The 14,082-nt window shown below is 62.2% G+C and overlaps 1 protein-coding gene across 2 annotated transcripts in view; it reads right to left on the reverse strand.

Annotated features, from left to right (window-relative positions):
- The window catches only part of EPHB3 (EPH receptor B3), a 28,930-nt gene that overhangs the window by 14,319 nt on the left and 529 nt on the right, over positions 1–14,082 (reverse strand). Inside the window, exons 2-3 of one of the 2 annotated variants that reach the window (XM_085307116.1) lie at positions 1,488–1,552; positions 421–1,093 (exon numbers count right to left, since the gene is read on the reverse strand). In XM_085307116.1, the coding sequence (XP_085163242.1) occupies positions 421–1,093; positions 1,488–1,544 (730 nt within the window). In that variant the 5' untranslated portion in view covers positions 1,545–1,552. Of the gene's footprint in view, positions 1–420; positions 1,094–1,487; positions 1,553–14,082 lie in introns of those variants that run through there. The other variant, XM_085307115.1, reaches the window with a different exon arrangement.

Genomic DNA, 14,082 nt, shown 5'->3' on the forward strand with positions numbered 1-14,082 from the left:
GGGGCGGAAGGGAGATTTTGATAACACCTGCGGGCTCCAACATGCTGAGGGCACATTGCACCTCACAGATCCCCGCTGACAACCATGCCCTGAGCTGCAGCTCCTCGTGGGCAGACACATCCTGTTGAGTGCAGGTCTCAACACCCAACGGATGCCAGAGCAGACACAAGCAAGACTGCACCAATCTGGACCAGTAAGTCTTTAACACTTCAGGATACTGAGCCAAAATGCAGACCAGCGCTGATGATGATCTGAGACATCATGCAATTAAAACTTGCTCTGTCCTAAAGGAGCCTGCTGGGCTCCCACGCCTCCAAAAAYGAAACCAGCCCAACACAAAACCACCTCCTCTGCATCAACACATGCTTGCTAACATAGTTGAGAGGTCAGGACATCGTGGCCACTCAGCCACGTGCTTACCTTGGCACTGGGTATCCTTCATGGTCGGCTCAAATCCAGCGGCACATGTACAGGCTCCCACAGGYACCATCCACTCACCATCGCCATTACAGTACAGCTTCAGGGGTACAGACACTTCCACCGCGTTGGGGATGCAGGTGCCTGGCGCAATGACCAGAGAAGTGGGCTCAGCCCCTGTTAAAGTCTCCGGGAAGATAGCAAAGCCAGCAATGGTGTTGGAGCATTTCTTGTAGAAAGCCCGGACAGAGATGAGGGACATACAGGCTCCCAGGTCCTGGAAGGCCAGGTAAAAACCATTCTTGGAGAGGGGGCCAAAACTGCGCACCTTGGTGTTCATGCGGCCAGACTCCAGCTTGGAGAAGCTCTCGTCAGGGGCAATTGTATCCACTTTGATATAGGGGTTCTCCATCCAGAAAGGGCTATTTGCAGAGGCAGAATCCGTATCCGATTCATAATAGAAGAGGTTGAACGTCTCTTTGCAGGAACCCGGGATGTTGGGGATGCTGTTGCAGTCCCGCACAGTGAATTTCAGCTCCACATAAACACGCTGGACATCTTGGCGCTGGATGAACTTGGTACGAAGCCAGTTGTTCTGGTTGGCCTCCCGCACATTACATACCTGGTACGTGCGGATGGGGTTCATGGCCTCATCATAACCGCTAACTTCTTCCCACTGTAAACAAAAGGGAAGGGAGCAGGTTAGACCACCAGACAGCGAGACGAATGCCACRGACACCTCACTAAAGCAAATGGCATAGGATGAGGGGAACCAGAAAACAGTTAACAGGGAACAGCAGCAGTTGCACCTCCACCCGTCCCTACCCTTCTGGTCCTTCCTTGGTCATCAAGGTGACTAAGAATAATCTGGGCGAGGGACCATGGTGCACCTGCACGCTGCCATTCACGCTCCAGCTCCGCCAGCATGGAGTCAGCGTGGGGTAACGAGGAGGCGATTTCACAAGCATGAGGGTGAGCATTGCAGGGAAAGGACAAGACGCAGCCAGCTCCACAGAAGGGGCTGGTGAGCAACGCCAACTGTGGCCCTTGGGGGTCAGGACCAGACTTACCCCTGTCTCTGGATGAGTTGTCCATGCCAGCTCGGAGGTCACCCACTTCGTGTCCATGAGGGTCTCTGCAGAGAGAGAGAGAGGGGGGAAAAAGAGAAGTAATTGGAGATGAAGGCCGAGATTAGAGGGAAAAAAAAACAGGAGGAGTGGGGGAGAAAAAAGCTTAGACTGACATTTCTATGGAAAACAGCGACTTGGGGGGTGAGACATGGTGGGAGGAGGGGGGAGCGGAGCAGACAGACTCCAGATTTCTGTTCTCCTGTCAAGAGAACAGGAAGAGCGAGATGTCCCCAGAGAGCCGCGAGGGAGCGGGGAAACGGCAGGCCGAGGAGCAGGCCAGGTGGCGAGGGGGAAACGCGGTCAGGCCGCTCTCTCCAGCCACCGGTGCAGTGAGCCGTGCTTCCCACCTCCCCGAATCCCCCTCCCCGGCTCCCAGCCYGCAGAGAGGGGGTGCCAGCGGAGGAAGGCCAGGCGCCCCCCCCTCCGCAGCCTCCCCCTCCGCTTTGGCACRGCGCGTATTTACTGTGGCTCGGGTTGAAAGGGCCCGTTCCCATGACAGGGCGGTGCGGGCCAGGCAGGTTTATCCAGAGGAGGAGGGACTGGCAGGCTGCTCTCCCAGAGACGCCCCACATCACTCATTTTACAAGAGGGGAGAAGAATTTGACCGTCTGGCCAACATTCCTGGAGCAGACTACAAGACAAACCACCCCGACAGCATTCTCCAAACAGCCCCAGCCCCAGCCTTGGGGGAGCGAGACGCTTGTCTGGGAAGAGCTGCAATTGCAGGCAGCTGTCGCTAATTCTGGGCAGAGCCCCGCAGCTCCTCGCAAACACCGCCCGCAAAAAACGGGAGGAAAACGCAACTACGGAGAGTAACGTGAGCAGGCCACGGCGGCCGGCGCAAGCTGCTCCCTCCCTGCCCGCCACCGGTGCTTCCGGAGCGGGAGGGGGCCTGGAGGCAGGCCGCCTCCTCCCCGAGCAGCTCCGCTGCCCCGGACTGGAGATGGCCCCGCAGGGAACAGGGGCTGTTTGACAGGGGGAACAGGCACCCCGGGATCCTCTGGCTCCTTTCCCGGCCGCAGAGAGCCTGATGCAAGCAGGCTGCAAACGGTAGGCAAAGCCACAGAGCACGGAAAGCGCCCGTGGCACTGCTCAGTGGGACTCCGACACCTGCCCCGAGCCAAACCCAGCTGGCAMAAGGTGCACGCTTGGCTCTGCAGCTCGACCCCTTGCTGCCAAGCCACCCTCCCCGCGGGGCAGCCCAGTTACAAAGMCTCTGCCCTAAGCCGTCGCATCCCCCTCGCATCCTTCCTTGGAGACCAGGAGTGCCTGCTCCACGCGGGTGCTGCTCGCCAAGGTGCCGTCTCAGCACGCCCGTCAGCCAGGCCCAGGGATGCTCTCCGAGCCCTGCTCAGGACAGGCCCCGCGCCAGCACCGGGACCGGCTCCAAGACGCCTCTCTGCCGAGGGCATTTCCCTTCCCCGGCTGCCAGGACAGCCCCAAGTGAGGCTTGAGGCCACGCTCCTCAATCCTGCTCTCTCTCGTCGCAGAGCTCCCAGGGGCCGTCCAGCCACCCCTCAGATGCAGGGCGCGAGGTYGAGGCTGCCCAGGCACGCTGCCCGGGACGGCTCTGCAGCCTCAGAGGCCCTGCTGCAGCAGGGCAGCAGCTCCGTGCAAACAGTTGCGCTGTCCTACAGCGGCGCCTTCCCACGTCCTGGRGTACCAGGTGGTCACGGAGGTGACCACAGCATCTCTGAGGTTGCACGGCTGTCCCGAGCGTGGCACTCGGAGTGAGAGGAGGCAATTTCAGCTTCTTTCTTTCTGCCCCAGCAAAACCACAGGCTGACTGGGCCAAGGATGAAGCATGGAGGAGGAAGGAAACATTCACAGGGTTTTGGGAGAAGCCCAGTCAGAGGTAAACACCACCTCCTTTCCGAGTCCCACCCAGAGGAGTGCGGCCAAACACCTGACCTAGCATCCAAGGATGGGCTGGAAGCAAACGCCGACCCATGTCCCCTGAGGACGCCGAGGCAGCGGCTGCGAATGCCGCCACGGCTGAGATAAACAAGCGCRCTCCAGGATGCGTGGGCTCCCCGATCCGCCTTGCTTCTTGCCAGGATCCTAGCCTGGCCGGAGAAGCTGCCCTGCGCAAGCAGCCTGGCCGAGGCGATCTCAAAACAAACACCAACTCAGCCTTGTCACGYGCTGGTAGCAGCAGCAGCAGACGAGGCAGACCTAGCAGGGAGATGACACTGAGGACAAAAATGAGGMAACTCCCTCGTTATGCCACTAACTGCCCACTGTGCCTGCCTTGATGCTGGTCGCGTGCCCCAGAGCCGWGCTAGGAGCGGGACCAGAGGGGCAGCATCTGCCCCAGGAGAGGGCAAGCAGACACTGGCTCTTCTGTATGCAAACAGGACTAGCACAAAGGTAGCTATTAGGCAATAATTATTTGCTGTTTCTCAAAACACAAACTAAGGGGCATCCAGCAAAAACACYGGGACAAAAGGAAGCATCCCCCCACCCAACTGGTAATTAGAGAGAACTCGTCAGGACAGGATGCCACATGGGCCAAGGGTACCAGGAGGTGCAGAAAGGGATCAGACACCTGCAGGGATGACAACTCTGACAGACATAGGCCAGACACAAGCTCTACCCGGCTTGCAAAGTCTCCAAGGCGCTGGCTGCTGGCAGGAAGCAGGAAATCGCCACCCCTCCTCTCCTATTCTCCCCCCCCCAGCATCTGCTAGTGACCAGGGGCCAGACACGGGCTCAGCGCAGCCACCTGATGCAGCCTCGAGACGCCTGCCACGCTCCCCGGAGCTCCGCATCCCGGCCGACGGGGGCTCCTATAAAAGGAAGCCCACGCGAGCGCACTGGAGGACAGGTTGCAGAGCAGGGCCRCGCACACCTCTTCCAAGGACAGGCCCCGCGTGCCAGTTGCCCTAATATGGGCACACTTGTGCTCCGCGAGCGTCGAGATATGCGGCCCTGGCTGCAACGCGCCTCTGAGACCCGGCTCGGCTAGAGCAAAGCCAAACAAGCACTCGGCGCTGACAGCCCTTGGGGCCTGCCAAGGCCCCGTGTCAGAGATCCCGGACCGTTTCCAGGCAGCGCTCRGGACGGAGAACGATCCCAGACACCGTTGAGGGGAAGGGCTGCTGCTTCCGGGGCCGCTGCGTGCGCTGGGAGCCTCTGGTTAGCTGGAGCACTGCAATAGCGGGGTGCAAGGCCTCGCTTGAGGCATGGTGGGCAGCAAAAGGGTCTGCACGCCCAGCACGGACCAGCGGGCCGGTTATTTCTGCAGGACGGTTAAATCTGAAATCTCTGCAGGGACAGCAAGGAGGAGAGAGGAAGAGGCTTGCAGCGGGCACGGACTCCCAGCGTGCTTGCCAGGGCATTTCTGGGGCAARGAGCCCTACACGAAGGGCTCCCTGTGCCCCCCAACCTCCCAGCCGTCCCCCGCAACGCCCCGGCCCGCGGCGCCGCGCTGATGGCCCCCGGCCGCTTCGGCCCGGCCCCGAGGACGGCCCGCACGCGCCAGCGGTCCCCCTAGGAAGGGCCTTCTCCGCGAGTGCCGATCCGTGACAAGACGCTCTGCTCTGACAGGAGGCTCGCTGCCTGCATCCTAATTTGGCAGCATCTGCCATCCGACCRGAGGAGGAGGAGGAGGAAAAAACCGACAGAGCCGAGCAGGCCATTGGCCCGAGAGCCACGTAAATGGCACAGAGAGAACGGAGAAGCAGAGGGGAGACGGGGTGGGTGGGGGGGGAGAAGATATCAAATCGCTGAGCTACTCGAGGAGAGGAAACGGGGCCAAGTGCGGAGGGCAGAGGGTGGTTTCCGCGGCCCGAGCGGGGAGGCGAGAGGGGCCAGGTAGGGTCACGGGCCTTTCGAAACCTCTCCCCACAGCCTGCCYGCGCATGAAGGTCGCGCACGGATGGCCTCGAGGGCTGCGGCTTTCCGCGGTCCCGCGACTCGCGGTGCCGCGCTGAGCCGAGCTGCCTGCAGCAGAGCGCTGCGGAAGCCGATTTCTGCCCTTAAAGCTGCCGCATTGATTTCTTAGCTGACCAGCCCTGAAACTCCCGGCCCCCGTCCACGCGGCCGTCACTTCTCCGGCACGGTGCAGTCGCCAACAGCGTGGCAGGCGACACGCTGCCCCAGGCTGGGCGAGAAGGGAAACTGGTGGTCTTTGATCGCTGGGAGTAGCTGGCCCTCTCCCTCCTTGAACACGCTGCGGCAGAGGTGGGCTCGGACGAGGCGCTGGCGGTTTCGCGGCTCAGGAGGCTCCCGGGTGCTTTGGAGAGGACGTGAACGGAGTCAGGGCCAGCCGAGCAAGTGAGTCAAAGCCTTTCCAACCTGGCACTCCAAAGCGAGAGCTCGGCCCTATTAGTCAACTGGAAATTGGCTTCCAATTTCACCAGTTTAGGAACGCACCCGGAGGCCTGCTTTATTGCTCCCGGCTGCAGTCCCGGGCAGTTGTGCTCTCCTTGACTTCAGCAAGGTAAAGGGAAGGAGAGCTCAGGCAGACCAGAAGCCCTGCTACGGTTTGGCAAGCCTGACTGGCCACCACAACCCAAGGGCAAGGCGAGATTTCCATGGCAGAGATGAATCCAGTGCCAGGGAAAGGTAAGTCTCACTTCTTGGACAGGGCCGAGGTCAGAGCACCGCTCCCGCAGCCGCCTCCCTGCCCCACACCATCTGCTCCTGYGCGTATCTCGAGCCGCATGAGAGCAAGGGTCCCTGCTAACAACTCGCCTGTCACCTTCGCAGAGCATTTTGTCAGGCATTTTGCGACCCGGCCTAGGCCCATCTGGAGACCGGGACCTCTTCCCACACAGGGGCTCAGGAATGCTGCGCACATGGTCTGAGGCCAGCAAAATGTTTGAACTCCCCSTAAGAGGCCCAGAGAGCCCGTACTGCATTGCTCAATGGCAGATAAATCCAGCAGCTACATCGAGGTCTGTACTTAACACTGGCTGAGCAAGAAGGGAAAATTTTTTCAAGATGAAGCCGCTGGGGAAGACTCAATTGTCTCCACCAACTGGCTACRATTTAAGCGCTTGTGCCTTTGAACGTGGGGACTGCCTGCTTTATCAGGACGTGCTGGGAARGTGCAACCCCAGCTCCTTATCCTGATCGGGAGAAGGGAGCTAGCACAGAGCATCTTGGAAAAAGGCAAGGGAGGAAAGTTGGTAAAGACGCCCACGCAGCAATGCTGCAGAGGAACCTGTTCCGCGACACCACTGTGCGCTCTGAGCGCACCCGGCCTGGAGGAGCCGAGGCCAGACGACCCCGAGAGCAAAGCCAGGGCGCTGATCCCACGCTGCGCCAATGCAAAACACGGCTCTACCCCACTGCAGCAGCTGCTAGCAGGAGACTGGGCGCAGGGCCTGCCTCTTCCTCCTGCTGCCGTCGCCAGCACAGGCTCCTCTGCAAGGAAGGGTGGCTCGTTTAGGACGGCAGGAGCTTGGCAGGATTTGTTTGCAGTCCTGGTCACCACCTGCTAGTCAAAAAGCCACGCAAACGGGGCATCTCCTGTGCATTTTAATTTCCTTCTCAGTTTTGAGRTAATTACAGCAGGAACGAGCGGCCTTGTGCACTCCCCATTCAAGCACCTATCGTACAATTAATCCCAGCACCGTTCTGAACGGCGGCACAAAGGGCCTTTGGTGCATGGCCCTTTATCTGGGAACAAAGAGCTGCCTGTGGGAGAGAACCTGAGGTTGCACTTTTCCCGCTGACGAGCGCTTTGCGTACACAAAAGCGGAGCCACACAGAGCGCCGYGCGCCGGGCCAGCCCGCGCGGGGAGACCCCGCTACGCATTTCCCCGGCCGCGCCGCCCACCCCTCCTCCAGGAGGGTCCTTCCCCCTTTGACCCCAGCTAAACCCGATGGCCGTCCTCCCCGGCAGGGCCACCAGCAGGGCAGGAGACAGCCCGGTGCAGAGGCTGGGCGACTCGCACGCGTTGCCTGGGAGAAGCACTCCCGTCCCATTCAGCCCAAGACAGAGCACGTGCTCCGAGGACTGGATACCTCACGGGCCCTACACCCTCGCTTGCGACCTCTGGGGCCCCTGGACCTCCCACGCACGTGGGAGATGGCACGCTCAGAGACAAGAGGCTTTGACACTGGGCAGCCCCTTGCGCCGAGTTCCCACGGCAAGTCTCAGCAGCGAGAGCCGTGCACGACATGCACCAGGAGGTGGAGGGAGGCTCTTGCTGATGCAGAGAAGAGCAGGGAAAGCAGAGAGGAAGACTGCAGCCAGGGAGGAGGCAGCGGGAGGAGCCGGCGTGGCAACCTCAGGGCAAGCAGCTCTGCACTGCAGCACCCAGGACAGGCAGCTCCTGCTCCGGGCCACGCCGGTGAATGCAACACTTYGGTGGGCTGAGGGCACCCGTGGGGTTTGGGAGGCTGGGGAAGGCACCTGCAAATGCTATCTGCCAGCTCCCTCTGCAGGGACTGGGCTGGCATCGCTGCTGGCACGCCACGCAGCCCTCAGCCCCTCGCCCACGTCTCCCTGGTCAGCTCAGCTCGCAGGGACCTAGGGGAATCGCAGCTCTTCCGCGGAAGACAACAGCTTCGTCCCGGCTCCTGCTGCCCACCCGAATGCAGCGCTAGCCCCACAGCGGCGCCCCAGCGTGCAGCCCCAACACCCGGCGTGAGGTAGGGGGCCGTGCACGGTCCCACCCTGGCCCCCTTGGGCTCCGCAGGCCGGGCAGGCCGGGGGTGGTGTGGTTCAGCCCCAGGGAAGGGCTGGAGCGCTCCCTATCGCCGCCCACTCTGGGAATCTGTCCTGCCGAGCAGGGCGCCTGCTTCCCAACACGGCTGCTGGCAGGAGCAGGGCAGAGAGGAGATGTGGGGGAGCCCCGGGGAGCAAGCCTTCCTCCACGCTGCCCCCCTCCTGCGAGGGCAGGGGGGTCAGAGAGCCCTCACCCACCAACACGCACAGTCTCCCCGGGTCTGGGGTGAGCTGACAACTTGCCAGTGAACTGGGAACAAAGGGAAGAGGGGAGAAAAAAATGGGGCCTGTATCACAGCTGTGGCCCTTCGTGCCAAGGGCGTTTGGCCCATCATCAAAGGGGATCGGATTTGCTGAGGCAAATGATGACACATCCACTTCAAGCGGGGCAGGTTCTGCCTGCTGCTGGAGGCGAGCCACCAAAGTGAAGAAGTACTGTGGGCACTTAATAATAGACTCATTATTTCTGCATTATGGCAGGGCCCAGAGGCCCCAGCTGAGATTAAGGCCCCTTTGTACACACCACACACACACGCACAGCGGCTGGCAGGCCCTGACCCAGAGAGCCCGCCGGCCGAGGACGGGCAGCACCTCCGATCCCAGCAGCCTGCGGCCCCGCGGTGAGCTTGTGACACAGCCCGAGATGCCAAATCCTAGGATGCTCAAGGGGAAAGCGTGCCGCATCCTYCCTCCCCACCACCCCGCTTCCCAGTCCTGCACCTGCAAGGGCAGCCGGAGCCAGGGGTATAATAAACTCGCCCAGGGAGTCGGAGGCCCTGTGGCTCTGAGCAATCGGCCAGCTACATCACCGCCGTCTTCCCCCCGCCCTGACCCCAATGCTCCCCACCTCCTGGAGCTGCACGTCTAGCTCAGATAAGCACGAGCTGCCTGGCATCCAGGACAGAGGAGCACGGGAGCAATCCTGCCAGCCCTGGCTCCGTCACCCACCCAGCCGGCCGCTAACTGGCTCAAGAGGGGTTTTCCGGCCGCGTGCTCCTCACCAGGAGCTGTTCCCTGATGGCCGCGAGACAGACTGAAGCATGTGACACAGGACAGGTGCCAGCTCTGCAACTGCAGAAAGCAGCTGAGTGGCAGCAACCGAGACACGAGGAGGATGGGTGTGCTCGCTTCCTCCCGGTCACGCACTGGGTCAGGCCGGGGAGGGCAGATTGCTGCTGCGTGCATGTCACCCTGTGCGAGCAGGACTGGCCCAACCACACCAAACTGGGCTCCAGCGCATACGCTGTGTTCCAGGCAGGGCTCAGAGCCCCCAAACCACAGCACTTGGAGCCTGGTACTTCCGCAGCAGAATGATGGTTCCGGCCCAGCAGTGGCACTCCAAGGGCTCAGCTGCAGCCTGGACCTGTGCAGCCCCTGCAGCCCCGTCTGAGCCCTGCCAGGTCCTGGTGCCAGGCTCCGGCCCCGCAGAGCAGCCGTATCGACGCTGGGAGAGGACACAAGCCAGCTGTCCAAGTCCAGCTCTGCACTGCAATTACTGTTCTATTAATACCTCAGGATTTCGGATGGCAGGGCCCGGTGCACCACACGAGGGTCAGCTTTGCTGCGGAAGAGCTGCCATCCCTGCCCACGTGGTGGATGTGCCCTGATGCTTGCTGCTTGCTCTCCCAGAGGAAAAAGTCCCCTTTGCTCTCCCAGGCCACTGGAGAGGGGAACTAATGGACCTGTGGAAAACCTCCCAGCTCTGTTTGATGCCTTGCAGGTGCAGGTCCAGTCAGTTTATCCCACCAGCCTTAAAACAACTGCCCTTCGCCCAGGATGGACACCTCCCTGCCTAGCAAACGGGAAGAGCCTGCTCTCTGCAGCTCCCTGCCACGGGCTCCCGCTGGACAACGTGACCAGCCATCCTGGGCAGGCGGGAGCTCTGCAGGCCAGCCGGCAGGAGAGATTTATAGGTCGCCGTCCCCAGCAGGAATGGCCATGCAGCCGCCCTCCGCTGCCACAGAAATAACTCATCCGCTCGCGAGGCGCCAGACCTGTTCGAGCTGCGAATACCATTAACCAGGACGTAGGCAGCAAATCGGCCCTCGAATCCGCCTTCGTTTCCAGGCTCTGCTAAGAGAGGGAAGTGCTCCCAACCCGCCCGGAGCGCCTGCTGCCTCCCTCCGCAGCAGCGTCACGCCGTGCCAGCCTGCCCGGACCGCGGCGTCACCTGACAGGTGTCCCCAAGGGGCCACAACGCGGAGCTGCGCTGGGCACGAGGGACACGCGCCAGCTCTCCCACGCGGCGCATCCTGCTCACCGCGAGGCCGAGGGAGGGCCGGCGGGCGCGGATGGAGAGCCCCRAAGCCCCGAGGAGGGGGCAAAGCTGGACGCCGCGGCTCCTGGCGCAGGTCTGCCTGGGGAGGGCAACCATTTGCAGCAGGCTGCGATCTGAAACACCTCGGTCACCCCTAGCTCTGTATTTTCCAGATTATAACTTTGGATAGAGTCCAGGGAAGGAGTAATGATATGTAAAAAATGCCCCCTCTCCCCCCAGAAAGTTACTCGCTGCACACACAAACGCTCGCCCCACAGACAGGGCGGCTCAGCTGCCAAGCTACATCCCATCCAGGCAGTTCAGAGAAGGAGTTTCTGCCAAGATTTCCCTCCTCTCTCCTGCCTGGGGCAGTTACCCAAATCTCCGTGCTGCACTCTGTTCGCTTCCTCCGACTCTCCTCGAGCACCAAGCCCATCTGGAACTGTTTAAACCCAAATATCCTTCCCACCCCCCTCGCTTCTCCCCCCACCCCCAAAGTCAGATTCTTCCAGAGTTAAAACAAGCACAGAGTCAGGAGGGGGTGCCGGGCCTGGCTGACTCGCTCCTTCATTTCAGTTTAATTTCTGGGGAACTAGAATAAATCTGTTCCTGGCGATCGTTCAAGCCCTGCACATTTTTCTCATTAATAAAAAAGGCCTTGGATCGCATGCCGTTTGTGCGTGCATGCTGAACGCCCCCCTTCCCCGCTCGCCGCCTCCCTCCCCCCGGTAATCCGTAACGCGAGGTCTCGCCGGTGCCTCGGCTCTTGCTGGGCAACTGGATGAAGCAGCCAAGTGACAAGCGGGGGCCGTCGGGAGAGGCCGGCGAGCGCCCCGGGCTCCCCCCCCGCCCCGCCGCACGGATGGATTTCAGCAGCCCGGCGAAGGGGCCTTCGCAGCGGCCCCACCTCGGAGAGGAGCCGCCCCGCGCAAATCCCGCGGCAGCTGCTGCCACCGGGCAGGGAGAGCCCTCGGCGGCCGCGGGGCCGGCTCCCGCGGGACGGCATGGGACGGGACAGGGCGGGCGGCGCGGACGCGGGCCGGGGATGTGTGTGTGCGTCCCTGGCTGCTCCCCCCCCTTGCCCTGGCGTCGGGAGCATTCCTGGGAAGAGGGCTGGGAAACAGGTGTTTGTCAACAGCTCCCGCCACCCGCATGAGAAATGCCAGGCCCTGGTGGGGAGCTCAGCAACGTGCAAAATAAAATAAAAATAATAATAAAAAACCCTTACCCCCCACCCACCCAGCCAGCCCCAGGCTGCCGCACGCGCCCAGAGAGAGGAGGCGGCTCCGGCCACGGCGCGGAGCTCGGGCCTCTTCCCAAGATGGCTCCCCTCCTCCCTCAGGGGCAGCCGCAGCCCCTCCAGCGGGGACCTCGGAAAGCGGCGGCCCTGCCGCCTTCCCCGTCTCCAGGCCTGCTCCCTGCTGGAGCCAGCGAGGCCCCAACGGCGGACAGAGCCAAAGCCGGGCACATGGAGGACGAGCCCTTGGCRAAGGGCGGCCAGCGCCAGTCCTGGCCCTGCGCTGCCCGCCCTGGGCTACAAAATGGCCGCCCGGCCCGGCCCGGCCCGGCCGCCCTGCGCTGCCATTGCCCTGGGGGCTCCTCCGGACCCCGCTTTTCCACCGGGAGGAAGGACGGGACTGTGCAAGGCGACCTGCTACCAACCCCGCYGGCCTCTGCCAGCTCCACCGCAGAGCGAGCTGGGGCTGCGCGGAACTAGGTTTTGAGCAACGACAATAATAAAAAAAAAAAAAGGAAAAAAAAAAGAAAAGAAAAAAATAATCCATGTTCTGATTGTTTTTTCCTAATAGAATCGATCAGTCCCCATCCTGGGAGGCTGGGAAACAGCAAGCACAAGACGTCCCCGGGCCTTCAAAATGGCAGCCCCTCCTCTGGGCCGGGCACAGGCGCATCCCGCGTCTCGGCGGGCGGCAGGGAGCCGCCAGCCCCCCGCGTGTCTCCGAGCTTGCCCCGGGGGAAGCCGAGGGCAATCCCGAGGGCCCGGCGCCCCGAGCCTGCTCCGGGTCCCGCCACCCTTCCCCCCTCCGCGCCCGGCTCCCAGGCGGAGGCGCTTAATCCCGACAAACCAGTTTGACTCAGCACAACAGGAACGGCCACAATTTTAAAAACATGCAAGTCTGTGATTCAGAGCGCTCGCGCTGTTTTAATTAAACGCCAAGCGCCCATGTTCCAGTAGCAGCAGCGAGCGGCTCACGGGAAGAAAACGCAACCGACTGGTTTCCCCAAATATCTCCTGCAGTAAGTCATCACAACAAAACAGGGAGTTTCGGTTCATTCCTTAGAAACCCAGAGGCCGCTCTTCACCCGCGCGACGCGCGGGCGGCCCCGGGGGGCTGCAGCCCCTCCGGCGAGGCGAGGCGCCCCCGACCGCCRGCCGCCTCGGCAGCAGGAGCGGCGCGGACGGCGGCGCCGCGAGGCTGCGAGCGCGGGCGGCCGCCGCGCTCTCGGCGCGAGCAACCTGCCTGCGCGTCCTTGCCTCTCGCCACCTCGCCACATGCTCCGCTCCACACAAAGGAAAGCCCTTCTCCTCCCCGCCTCGGGAGCGCGGGCCAAACAGCTTCCGCAAACACCGCTTCTATCCCCCCCCCCTTTTTTTTTTTCCTTTTTTTTTCTTTTTTGCAAGGAACAGGAAGGTTTAACGAATCCAGCTAACGCGACGAAGCCCTGCGACCCGCTTTCTCTCACGGCCCTACCCCGAGCATCAATAAAACAGCAGGACTAACTTCCGTGAATCACCCCATCGAGAAACAAGCCGTTTCAGTGAAAAGTAATTAAATGAAAAGCAAATCTTCCTGCCAAGAAAATACCTGGCAGTTCCAGTACGGGGGTCAATTAAACGGGGGTTTGTCAGCGCGGCGCAGCACACCGCTCGCGGGCAGCCCGCGCGCAGCTCGGCGGGAGCTGCCGAGCAGCCGTCGGACCGAGCCCAGACAAGGGAGTCCCCCTCCCCTGCAGTCTGAGGCTAAATCCTCCCGGTTTGGGATTCAGGGAGGTGGGCCGGAGCTCAGGCGCCGTGCTACAGCCCAGGCCGGCTCAGGGCCGCACGAGGGGGTCTCTGCCGCRGGATTTTTGGAGGAGCAGCGCGTGGACAACCCTAACTTTAAAGGTAGCTGGGAAGCTGCGACCAAAGAGGCGCCGGCCGCCCGGGAGATGGTGCAGCTCGGCAGCCATCATCCGGGCTCTCTCCCACCGGGATATTTTGAGGCCCGGAGGTTTTAAACCCCAGATGGCTGGAAACGGCCTCGAAAAGCAGCGCTCGCCCTGCGCCAGGGCTGCAGCCCCCACCGAGGCCTTCCCCCGGCGCTCGGGCCCAGGGCCGCGCTCCTCTGCTCCTCGCTTTCGARCCCGCCGCCGGAGAAAGGATCCGCTGTCGCCCCCGGACAGAGCACTCCTCCCGCAGCAGGCCCGGGGACTGCTGAACCGGAGAAGAAAAACACGCCGCGGCTTCAAACAAGCCCAGCGCGCTCCCGGGATCCGGAGAGGAACCATTTTCTCCGCGGCAGCAGCACAAAGCCCTCGCTGAGCGGCTGCCGAGCGCGGCTACCCCCGGCCCCGCGGGGAAACCCAACGCCGCGCCG

This window comes from Rhea americana, unplaced genomic scaffold (genome assembly GCF_003343005.1).
Source record: "Rhea americana isolate MKP2758 unplaced genomic scaffold, rheAme1 scaffold_253, whole genome shotgun sequence".
Lineage (NCBI taxonomy): Eukaryota > Metazoa > Chordata > Aves > Rheiformes > Rheidae > Rhea > Rhea americana.